Source organism: Alligator sinensis, unplaced genomic scaffold, assembly GCF_000455745.1.
Source record: "Alligator sinensis unplaced genomic scaffold, ASM45574v1 scaffold1667_1, whole genome shotgun sequence".
Classification (NCBI taxonomy): domain Eukaryota; kingdom Metazoa; phylum Chordata; order Crocodylia; family Alligatoridae; genus Alligator; species Alligator sinensis.
The window spans coordinates 361,433-373,047 of NW_005842504.1; the positions used below are offsets into that span (position 1 = coordinate 361,433).

Below are 11,615 nucleotides of genomic sequence, written 5' to 3' on the forward strand. Positions count from 1 at the left end.
CCCTTCCATAACGGAGGTTGTCAAGTGAATTCACCAGGCCGCAGGTTTTCAAACTGGTGCTTCATCATCAGTTGCCACGGGAGGATGGCAGTGCTGCTGATTGCAGCCTGCCCCCTGCGCTTTCCCCACACTGCAGCCTGAGCTAAGTTTTCTTGGGCTGTACCTGCCCTACGCAAGCCGCGTGGATCCTGTGTCAGAGTGATGCTGGGTTTTGTTCCATTCTGAAACGCGGGGTTTTCTGTTTTCCAGGTTGTGTGTGTCTTATAAAGAGCGTAAATCTCCACAGTAATCATACGCGACGTACTCTCCCCAAGTCCCTCTGAACTGCGTCCCTCTGCTTGTGCCTTACAGGGTATTTTTTTCCCCTACATCTTTCTCCCGTCCGATGGGCTTTGTCTCAGGCAATGGGGTTTCCATTATTTCTCTTGCGAGGCTGATCTTAAACATTCAAAGAGTTTCTTTGCTTTGTGAAGCCACCATTTTTAAATTAGCCCCAAGCTGATGAAAGACATTGATTCATGTACTCCGGGGTGGATTTCTCCTTTGTCTGGAAACCCAGTTGATGGCAAGGCCAGAGACTCACCAGTGCCCTCGATCCTCTGAAGGAGGACACTGCCTGAGCCTAACGCCTAGCTGTCCGTGCTGCAGGAGAAGGTAGCAGCCCCCCGGCAGGGGCAGCATTCCTTTCTTACCCCAGAGGCAGCAACCGATTTACCCCGTGAAGGAGAGCAGGGCTAGGGATCAACCACTAGCATCTAGGTGGTCCTGCCTTTGCTGAGACAACCGAAGGAAGGGGAGTCTTTTACGTTGCTTGGACTCACGGTGTCTCGTGAGGCTTTTTCATCCTCAAAATGTTGCGCTCTTCCCCTCCGCATGCAATTTAGCCTAGATTAATTTAGACAACGACAGCATTTCATTGAGAATTGCAGCTGGCTGATACTTGGCCACCTGAGCTAGGCCTTGGTTTTCAGCTAGCATCATGTCTCGGGGCATGGAGAATGAGTCCTTTAGGTGCCTTGCATTGAGCCTCTGCTTTCAGGCCCATTTATTCTGAAGCAGGGAAGGCAGCTGTTATAGGTACAGAGGAAAGGGGATCATGCAGGTATTTTACTTCTGTTTCAGTTTTTGACTTTCTCTTCCCTGCTGTGTGCCCAGGTGGGTGCCAGCCTCCTTCGGTGGCTGGTTGAAGTTGATTCTCAAGGGTTCTTGTTTTGCAAAATGACACGTGCATGCGGGAATTGCATTTCAGGGAGAGGAGGGGTAATGATTAGGTGAGCCTAATCCTGATATAAAGAGGCCTCTTGTTAAACAAACCGGAATGGCTTGGGGACTTGGGATCCTGGTGAGAGCAGAGAGGTATTGAGGTTTGCTCTTTAGGATGCTGGAGTTCGACCCATGGCTGACAGTAGGAGTGCGGGTAGCAATGGTGGCCAGCTTAGGACCCTTCCCATGTCCAGGTGGTGAGGGGGCTGCCTCTGTTTTCCCAGACAGACCCTGCAACTGTCGTCCATCCCTTTGCGATTGGGTGCAGCCACGTGCTGCCCACGGGGCTGCGTCTCGTGTCCACTGAGAAGCAGCAGCAGGTGGGGGATCTGTTGGCTCTCTTCCTGAGCAGTGTTTATGTCTGTGAGCACCTGCTAGCTCTGCATCGGGCACAGACCAGATCCTGGCTTCACTCTCGCATGTTGGTTTTGACTCGTAGGCAGGTCTCGGGCCATCTTTGGCACTGGCTAAGAGACACCATACCCCTGTGCATACTCCCGCAGCTACCATCCGTAGTGGCGTAGGGAAGTGGGCCACGTAACTATTTCAAGCCCAGGCCTCTGGAGCTCACTTTCTCAGCAGCTCTCATTTCACCTTCGGTATTTAGCATCTGCCTTCTGTCCTTTGCCCCGTGACTAGATGGGTGTTGACCCAGGCATGCTACAGTGCCCATAGGGTTGGTGACTGGCTGGTCGATCCCTGTTCTCACTGGATTATACAATGCGATCATTTCTCATGCCATGATGATCAAGGGCATCGCTGACATTGGAGGAGGCACCGTTTTACTGCTTGTTTCACTGAAATAAACCCGTTGTAAAGCTTCACACGGCAGGCCCCTCTTGCCTCTAGGGCTGGTCTCTCCTGGACCTGTTGCTGCTGGACACGCTATATGCTTCCATGCCCGGGGCTGACAGTATTGGCACATGTGGACAGCAGGGAGATCCACGAGATGTTCTGGGGGAGGGGTGTTGCCTCCAGGTCCATTTCCAAGATGTCCTTTCCCCAGCAAAGGGTGTTGACACCACCACGAGCAACAGGTTGGCTTCGTCTTTAATGAGAAGGGAGTAATAGGGGTGCAGCTGCACCCTTCTCCAGGCAGGGGCTGTGCCTGCCTCTGTGTGCATGTCAGGCCCTTTGGCGATTCAGATAGAGCAGACAGCAGGAAAAGACCCCTGTGAAGGCAGACCTGCTGCAATGGCTTTTCAATTGCTCTTTGAGGTCTGAAGATGCTTGCCTCTTTAGTCACCTCTACCAGCCACACTGCTCCCCATGTAGAGCTCAGGCCTTTTAGGGACAGGTTCAAAGCAGACTCTCCCACAGAGGTTTCCCTTTAGTGTGGTGCCACCTACGACCGTGTTTCAGGGTTGGTTGCAGCCGTGTTGGTCTAAGGACACAGGCAGATAAGGTTCTTTGGCCAAATGTGATATCTTTTATTAAAACAACTAAATAGTTGGAAAAAATGCTCTTTGGAAGCTTTCGGGCACAAACGCCCCTTGCAAAGAGCTGTTTGAGCCATCATCTGAAATCAGGAGCACTGCCGTAGATTAGTCTCCTGTTTCCAGTTTGGCAAGATGGGCGTTTGTGCCCGAAAGCTTGCAAATGATATTTTTTCCAATTATGTAGTTGGTCTAATAAAAGATACTACATCTACCCAAACAACCTTGTCTGCCTACTATAGCATTTGAGGGGAGGATTAACCCTGCAGTGGGCGCTTCCAGCACGCAAGTGAATTTCCAGCTCTTCATCGTACTCAAAATTATCATTCTAAACCAAGGGTTTAGACACAATAAATATCTATCAGAGGACAGAAGAGATGGAAAATGGGAGTGAGACTAAGAAAGCGAAAATCCTTGGGGTTAAGGACAGGACAAGCGGTACAGAAACTCTGGAGAAGATGTGAGATTGAAGACGGTTCCCCATATCCCGAACCCCATGATTCTAAAACCAGATGTGACAGGGAAAATCTGAGGGAATTTCAGGTTTTTGTCTGATCTTCTGAGCGCAGTTAAGTGTGAATGTGGGGAAAAGAGCAGGAAACAGCAGCGCTTATGCTTTGAGATGCGTCTCGCCAAATTGGAAATAAGAGACTGATCTCCTAAGGCAGCATTCTTGGTTTCAGATGAGGGCTCAAAACAGCTGTTCTATGGAAGGAATAAGCATAGGTAATTTTAGATTAAATCAAGGATTTTTTTTAATTGCCATCAATACACATGTTTTATAGATACTTAGAAACTGCCTGGTAGAGCTACATGTTTTCTCAGTGCACGATCTGCTGATCTGATGTACTAATTGGGGTGGAGAGCAGGAATATGGGGTTTCGGTGATCACTTAAGTATAATTTTATCTTCTGGAGGACGAAATGCTGTCTTGTGAACTGACTTAACCATCAGGTTGGGGTTCTTCTTTAAAACCCGTATGGATTTTAGAATGTAAATGGTCTTTATTTGACTGGGGACATCAGTCTAGGGCCCAGTCTGGTTTGGTTGTTTATGGTGTCATCTTGAATAGAGTCTCTCTCTATCTTCTGGGTTATTTCTGGATGGTTGTTAAGTTACAAGGTAGATACGTGGGTGTTTCTTAAATAAGTAAAACAGATTAACAATTGTTAGGGGTCCAGAACCGGGGTATGTGGGATTAGTGGTAGCTCTCACCATAGGAAACCCAACATGCCTGGCTGGCCGGAGTGTGACAGGCAGTTTCACGGTAGGGGGAATATTAACGTGGACGTTTGCTTTGCAGGGAGGATGGAGAGCTGGAAGAGGGGGAGCTGGAGGACGATGGAGGTGAGGAGGTGCAGGATGCGGCCGAGCCGCACGAGAGGGGGCGGAAGGAGAAGTCGGAGAAGCACCACAGTGACTCGGACGACGAGAAGGCTCATCGGCGCATGAAGCGCAAGCGGAGGAAGGAGCGCGAGAAAGAGAAGAGGAGAGCTAAAAAGAAAAGGAAATCCAAGCACAAGGTGGGTCCCGTGATGGGCTGGCGGCGAGCGCACCCCACGGTCCTTGTAGCTGCCCCAGCCAGAGCAGCACCAGTGAATTCGTCCTGGTGAAGTTCCTGGTTTGTGTGGACTCTTCCACAGGGTTCGCAGGTGCTTTCTGATTGCAGCGGTTAAAATTCAGAAGAACTGTTGGGGTTTTGAAAGCCGATATCTGAGTTACTTTAAAAAAGACTCGTTCCCAAAAAGCCAGGCTCCTGGCAGGGGAGCTTCAGCTGGGCCAGTCTGGGCTTAACCTGTGCGTTGTGTCTGCTTTGCAGCGCCATGCATCTTCCAGCGATGACTTCTCCGACTACAGCGAGGACTCTGACTTCAGTCCCAGCGAGAAGGGGCACAGGAAGTATCGGGAGTACAGCCCTCCCTATTCTTCTGTAAGTACCTGCTGGCAGCAGGAAGGAAACCCTGCTCTGTCCTGTGCTGGGCTCAAGGCTTTGGCCACGAGGCCCTGTCTGGCTCCATCTAGAGGTGGATGGCCAGGTTCACCTGTGCCTGGCTGTGGTTCATTGCTGAGCCTGCTCTGCTCCTCTGCCTTTTTTTTCCCTATGGTTTTTTTAAAAATCCTGATATCAGGCGGTCTCCTTCTCCCTCACCGGCGAGAGTGAAATAGCCACTTCCTGATGGAGAGAAGGGACAAGCAGAGGGAAATGAGCTGTGAAATAAGCAAGGAGATAATGGCTGGGTTGCTATTCCATCTGCGCAACAGAGCCTGCTGGCTGAGTTGGGGGCCCAGCACAGAGCCCAGGAGTCCCACCAATTCCCTGTTTAGGGGGTTCATATCCCAGGCTGTTCTTCTCTGCAGGAATTAGGGAAGTGACCCCTGTTTGATGGCACTGCTGCCCCCTTGTAATAGCCTTGCGCACTCTCCAAGCAGAGGTTGTTGGTGTGTCCAGAGAGTGCTGGGGAGGCTGCTGGGCACAGTTTGCCTGGCAGGGTGTGTGGAGGCTGCAGTCTTTGCAGGTTGTGGAGGGGAGTGTGCTGTAGTAGGGCCTGCTCGGGGATCGTACATTGTGATCAGCCTAGGAGGGATCGTTCTTTAGGCCTGACCCTGTCTCTCTGTCTGTTTTACTTTCTCAAGTCCCACCAGCAGTACCAGTCCTCTCATGGCACTCCCATGCCAAAAAAGAGCTACTCCAAGATGGAGAGCAAGAGTTACGGCATGTATGAGGACTACGAGAACGAGGGCTACGGCGAGTACGAGGGGGAGGAGGACGAGGACATGGGGAAGGAAGACTACGATGACTTCACAAAGGAGCTGAACCAGTACCGGCGGGCAAAGGAGGGGTCGCATAGGGGGCGAGGTACAGCTGCCCAGCCAGCGCGCACCCTGTGTCCGCAGCTCGGCTGCTTATTGAGTCTGATAGTCACCTGCCATGGGGGGGGTCCCAATCCTGCTGCAACTGGGTGCATTCAGGTGGGCCGTTGCACCCCAGGGACTGCAAGGTCCTGCTTGCAAGCAGAGAGCTGCAAGGTCTGGGCCTTATCAGTGTTGCAGAGAAAAGTCCGTTTTTTCACGTGAGAAGAGTCAGATCCCACTTCTGTAGCTTACAATTTTAAACGCACATTCTTCCTTCTCTGTTTAGATTGATTTAAAAATACTGGCGAGGGTGAAAACAATAAAGTCAAACCTTTATCAGCCAAGACAAGAGAAATCAGCTGGTAATGTAACAGGCCTGATTTCATCTTGTTAAGCTACGTTCAGCATTTCTTCTGAAACCCAGTGTGCCACCAGTCCAACACAGAGAATGAAACACATGCAGCTACTGCCCTGCCTTCACAATAGCTACTTGGAAGTGTTTATATCTTGGCCACTTTAAATCAATTGCTGCAGACTGTTAACAAACCCCTGGCTTGCTTAAGCTTACTTAGCACTGAGAGTTTGTTCTTTCTGGATTTTTTATTAAGTCTCAGCTTTGTTACTCAACACCACTCCCTGATTTAAAGGACGCTGCTTCAGACTCTGTGTCCAAAATAGGGTATCAGATGGGGTTTACAAGGGAGCAAACAGCCTTAGCACCAATGGAAGGAGGCTTCAGGGTGCCTGCTTGGTGGTGTTCTCATGTGTTACTGGCTGTGCGTGCATGCAAGATGCATGCTATTTGAGGAAAGATGGCCAGGAGGACTCAGGTCAGGGCAAGACGTTTTGTTTCTGCTCCATCGCCAGCCTGTGCTGCAGAGGACAGGGGCGCTTCCCTGGGGATGCTGTGTGGGTGACGATGTTAGAGTGTGTCACACGCTTGCTAATTTTTGTTAATTGGGGCTTATAGACATTGAAGAAAGACAGATGTTGGTTACGGCTGGAGAAAGCCCAAAGCCGAGCGTTGGCATACATTATACGGTGCATACCCCGCTCTCTAGAAACCAAACGCAGCAGCAGTCCTTTACCAGAATGCTGTCATTCTCCATTTAGCAGGTGCTTCCATTTAACACGTGCATCATGTTAGCTGGTTAAGCCCCTTTGGATTGATCTCACTAGCAGCAACTCAGAGATGAGTTACTATGAGGTTTGCCTTTCTGAAGGGAGCCAACTGTCCTCTGCATGGGGAAGTGTGCCCTGTTGTTCCCAGGCCCCTGCACTGTACCTGCGCCCAAGAAAGCTGCCCAGCCAGGCCCGTTCAGGTCAGGTGCAGCTGAAGTGAGATAATGCTGATTTATGTGCTGTTCACAGGCAGCCGAGGCCGGGGCCGAGGCTACAGGGGGCGTGGAGGCAGAGGTGGAATGAGAGGGCGAGGCATGGGCCGAGGAGGCCGGGGAAGAGGGAGAGGCGACCACCCAGAAGAGGAGGAGGAAATGTACGAGGAAGAGATGGAAGTAAGTACCGGAACCGACCTCTTTCGAGCCTGTCGTCCTCCCTTGGGGCTGGCAGAGGCGAGAGGATGTTCCTATTGGTGGCCCTGACGTGTTGGCTGAGTGCCTGTTCTGTCCCGGCGGACTGATTGCTCTGTTCCCTCTGAACTGCAGTACGGCGACAATGAGGAGCCTGCCGGTGATGACGAGTATGACGATTACTCCAAAGAGCTGAACCAGTACCGGAGGAGCAAAGAGGGCCGAGGCCGAGGTGGGCTGCCGGGCCAGGGGCCTTTGCAGGGGTTCTGGGGCTCTGAGCCCCAGTCTGTGATCGCAGTGCTGGGGTTCCTCTAAGAAGCAACGCGAATGTCCATGTGGTGTTGTGTTTCAGGTTTAAACCGTGGGCGAGGTCGTGGTCCCAGAGGCAGAGGCGGCAAGGGCATGGGCAGGGGGAGAGGAAGAGGCCGGAGCGGAATGGGGAAAGGCGGCGGGATGAACGAGGATGACGATTACTATGAGGACGACACAGGGGTAAGCAGCTCATCTCGGAGGCGGTGTCACCATGTGAGATGCGCTGGGCTTTTCTGTCCAGGTTGGATTCTGATGTTGGGCTCCATGGGCGCTGCCCAGGGCCTCTCTGCACCCAGAGCAATACGTTAAGTCAACACATGCGAAGACAGGTATTTCTCTACCTGCTGGTGCTGCAGACTGCCTCGGGCCATGCTCTGCTGTTGGCCATCACTGGAAGGAAAGAGCCCCCCCTCCCACCTCTGCAGCTCCATTGTCTGTAGCTGAGCTGCATAGACAGCAGACCTGGGGTCTCGATTTCCAGCTCTGGTGATGAGGCGTGGACCAGAACGTAACCTAGCTGGCTTCCCAGGGCTCAGGGGAGCAGAACCAGCAACTGTTGGTCTCACTCCAAAGCGAGCACTGACACACGGCAGGCCGGGGTGCAGATGTGTCGAGGGGGAAGGTGGTGTTTGCACATGACCACTTTTCTCCCGTGTCTGTTAAGAGGCCAGAGGCTGGTGATCACTCAGTCCTCCATTTGGGCAGACCAGCTTCTGGCCAGCCTGATTTCTCTACCATGCTCCTTTCGAGCAGCTTCCCTGCTGGTTTTTGCTGGGGGTAAAAAGTACAGTCAGGCACTGATTGGTGGATACCATGTAGCTCAAAATACAGAAGGCATAGGAGGGGGAGCCCTAACTGGTGGCTGTCACCAAGTGCTGAGCTGACTTTGGCTCCAGCCAGAAAAGATCCTGCATGAAAGAGGATGCTCTCATAGTCTTTCAGGCATGCTCAAGCCTAGGTTTATTGTCTCTGTTTCACGTGGAAATATCAGAATGAGTCTTTCCACGATAACAATCTCATCTGTGATGAGCATGGACTTTCCAAATGCCGATGAGTTGATTGATACACAAGACCAAGGGCAGTTTGTCTACCTAGCCGAGTTACAGAGGCTGTCAGCGTTGGAGTGGCCCGTGCAAGACCCCACAACATTCATTCTTTGAAATTAATTTTGCAAGGAGATAGTTATGTTTTTTTCCACAGCTTCTTGATCTGCTTTTTTGTGTGTGTGATTCCAACAGGAAGGAGGCGGCGGTGGAAATTACAGGCGGAACGACCACGACAAATCCCACCAACAGTCGGATAAGAAAGGAAAAGTGATCTGCAAGTACTTTGTGGAAGGCAGGTGTACCTGGGTAAGGAACAGTTCATGCTGGCCTTGCTTGCCATGTTGCTGCTCATAGAGAACCTGAAACACATGTAAGGCTGTATGAGATGCAGTTACGTGGTCCCACCCTCACAGTTCAGCTGTGTGGACCATGTGTGGCAGGTGATTGCAAACGGGGCTGGGAGAGACGTAGCTGGTTTAGATAGTATATGTAGATGGTCCGAGAGGCATGTTCGGGTTTGTTTCAAACCAGAGAGAAGTCGCAGTGCTACACGGTCCAGGTGTTCACTGATTTTAGCACAGGAGATACAGTGATGAAAGCAGGTGTGTAATGATTGCCATGTATGCTAACAGGCAGTGGCGTGCTGTTTTCCAACAGGGGGACCATTGCAATTTCAGCCATGACATTGAACTACCAAAGAAGCGGGAACTGTGCAAGTTTTACATCACCGGCTACTGTGCGAGGGCTGAGAACTGCCCCTACATGCACGATATCCTTTCCTGGTGTTTCCCTGTGTTTCGGCAGCTGGGGAGGTCACTGCCTTGTTGGCTGTGTTTCGCTGCAGGGTATGGAGTGTCTGGCATGATGGGTCAGAGTGGGTCAGTGGAGCCAGTCCCTGCAGCTGATGGTTATTTTGCTGCTCTTTGGAGCATCTGTGGAAGGTGGGGGGTGCGCCTCAGTGTTCCTGAGTTTGTGAGGGCCAGGCCAGCGAGTGCAGCAGGTGTTTGTGTATGAGGATGTGGAGGCTTGCAGAGATGAATGCAGGCTCGACTCACAGAAGCTTGGAAAGCAGCTGTGGTCCAGAGTGAATGCAGGGGAGTGTGGTCTCACAGCTGCAAGGATGAGAGAGATGTCAGGGAGTTATGTAAACGCAAATGAGGGATCTTGGGCATCTATGCTTTAGAGTCAGTGCCAAAAACACACAGAACTTAAAAGCCTGGTCAGCAAGTGGCCACAGCAAAGCTGCTGGCTCGGTATTAGAAGAAAAAATCTACCTGCCCTTTGAAAGAATTCTGCTTAATTACCCAAGGGGATTTATTCTCTTTAACACCCAGTACGTGACTTCCCTTGTAAGCTGTTTCACACCACGGGGAACTGCATCAACGGGGACGATTGCATGTTTTCTCACGAGCCGCTCACGGATGAAACGCGGGAGCTTCTGGACAAGGTAAAAAGGAAAGTTAGCACAAGCGTGTTTAAAGGTGGCTGTCTTGTTCTGGTTGACTGCTGCCCTCACAAGATGCTCGCACCCATGAAAGGGGTCTGTAACACTAAGGAAAGTGGGTCTGTAAGGGGTTGTGTGCTGGGGCGGGGGTCGTTGTGGGCTACTTCCTAAGGCAAAGAGCCTGTTCCATGTTGGAGCCAGCCAGCCAGCCCATGCCAGTCCCCAAGATGGGGTCCTCTGTGTGTGCTCTGGGCTGGCCCCTCTCCCCAGGCTGTGCCTTGGCCCTGCTCTCACTTCTCTTCTCCCCGCAGATGCTGGCAGATGACGCAGAAGCAGGCGCAGAGGACGAGAAGGAAGTGGAAGAGCTAAAGAAGCAAGGCATCAATCCACTCCCCAAGCCCCCGCCAGGAGTGGGGCTGCTGCCCACCCAGATGCCGCCACCACTGCACGAGCCCCTCTCGCCCCAGCAGCTCCAGCAGCAGCAGGACATGTACAAGAAGATCCCATCGCTGTTCGAGATCGTGGTGCGGCCCACGGGGCAGCTGGCTGAGAAGCTGGGTGTGAGGTGAGTGCATGCCAGGTGCCTGAGGGACGATGCCGGGTGGACCTTTATGGAGCCAGTGGCCAGCGTTCACGTGTTTCTCTGCTGAGGACCTCAGCGTCACTGTCCAGGCAGAAACCCAAACCCCCTTGGAAGCAGGGAGGCTCTTCCTGGGCACGGACAAGCACAGTTTCAGGGTACTTTTCAGGATAGCCAGTACAGAGTTCTTCTGTTGTTTAGTGTCTCTGGGTCAGTTGGGACCTCCTCTCCCAGTGGACAAAGGGACTGGGAATGCGGCAGCTGGCTTATGGCATGAGGCTTATAGCTGTCCCGTTGCCAGGGCCAGCGAAGTCTGGGGTAGTCAGTAGCATGCGGGTTTATCTGTCCTGCCTGGCTGCCACTGCATTGGGCTCATCACACAAGCACGGTTGAGGCTGTCCCCCGCAGGGCCCTGCTCAACCTGGGTTCTTCAGGATGCACCGCTGAGGAGACGGACCAGATCTCAGGATGTGCCCTGACACTTACCGTTTTGTGTGTTCTCTTTCAGGCACCCTGGTCCCCCTCCTCCCAGGTTCCCTGGCCCTGGCGGACCCCCAGGGCCTATGCCAGGACCCATGCATCCAGATATGCACCCCGATATGCTTCCGGACATGCATCCCGACATGCTTCCAGACATGCACCCAGACATGCACCCGGACATGCACCCGGACGTGCCCATGGGCCCAGGCATGAACCCCGGCCCCCCCATGGGTCCTGGCCCTCCCATGATGCCATATGGCCCAGATGGTTCCCCGCACTCCGGCATGATGCCTCCCGGCCCACCTGCACCAGGCTTCTACGATAATTTCTACCCACCTCCGGAGGGCCTGGACATAGACCACGGCATGATGGGTGACCCAGGTACGTGCAGTGACTGTTGGGGGCATCCGGAGCTCCTTTAGGGTGCTGCAGGCTCGGCCTAGCTGAGTGTGTCCTCGTGCTTTGGCATAGCCCCAAGTTGGGGACATCTGCAAAGGCGGGGTCACATGCTTCCCTGAGCTGTTTGGAGGCACACTTTGGCCAGGTGGCTGCAGGGGGGTGAGGGTTGGACAGAGTTTGCATCAGGTAACAGTCATACAACAGCTGGTCCTGAGTCAAGCCTCTCAGCATCGTGTTCCTGCGTCGGCTGTGGGAATGCCCCGGCGCACCATG

General features: G+C 52.7%; 1 protein-coding gene across 1 annotated transcript in view; it reads left to right on the top strand.

Moving 5' to 3' along the window:
- The window catches only part of ZC3H4 (zinc finger CCCH-type containing 4), a 23,461-nt gene that overhangs the window by 6,298 nt on the left and 5,548 nt on the right, over nt 1-11,615 (top strand). Inside the window, 11 exon segments of the mRNA XM_014523563.2 lie at nt 4,003-4,222; nt 4,519-4,629; nt 5,334-5,556; nt 6,924-7,066; nt 7,217-7,313; nt 7,434-7,573; nt 8,632-8,745; nt 9,097-9,208; nt 9,777-9,886; nt 10,195-10,448; nt 10,972-11,324. Of these exon segments, the coding sequence (XP_014379049.1) occupies nt 4,003-4,222; nt 4,519-4,629; nt 5,334-5,556; nt 6,924-7,066; nt 7,217-7,313; nt 7,434-7,573; nt 8,632-8,745; nt 9,097-9,208; nt 9,777-9,886; nt 10,195-10,448; nt 10,972-11,324 (1,877 nt within the window).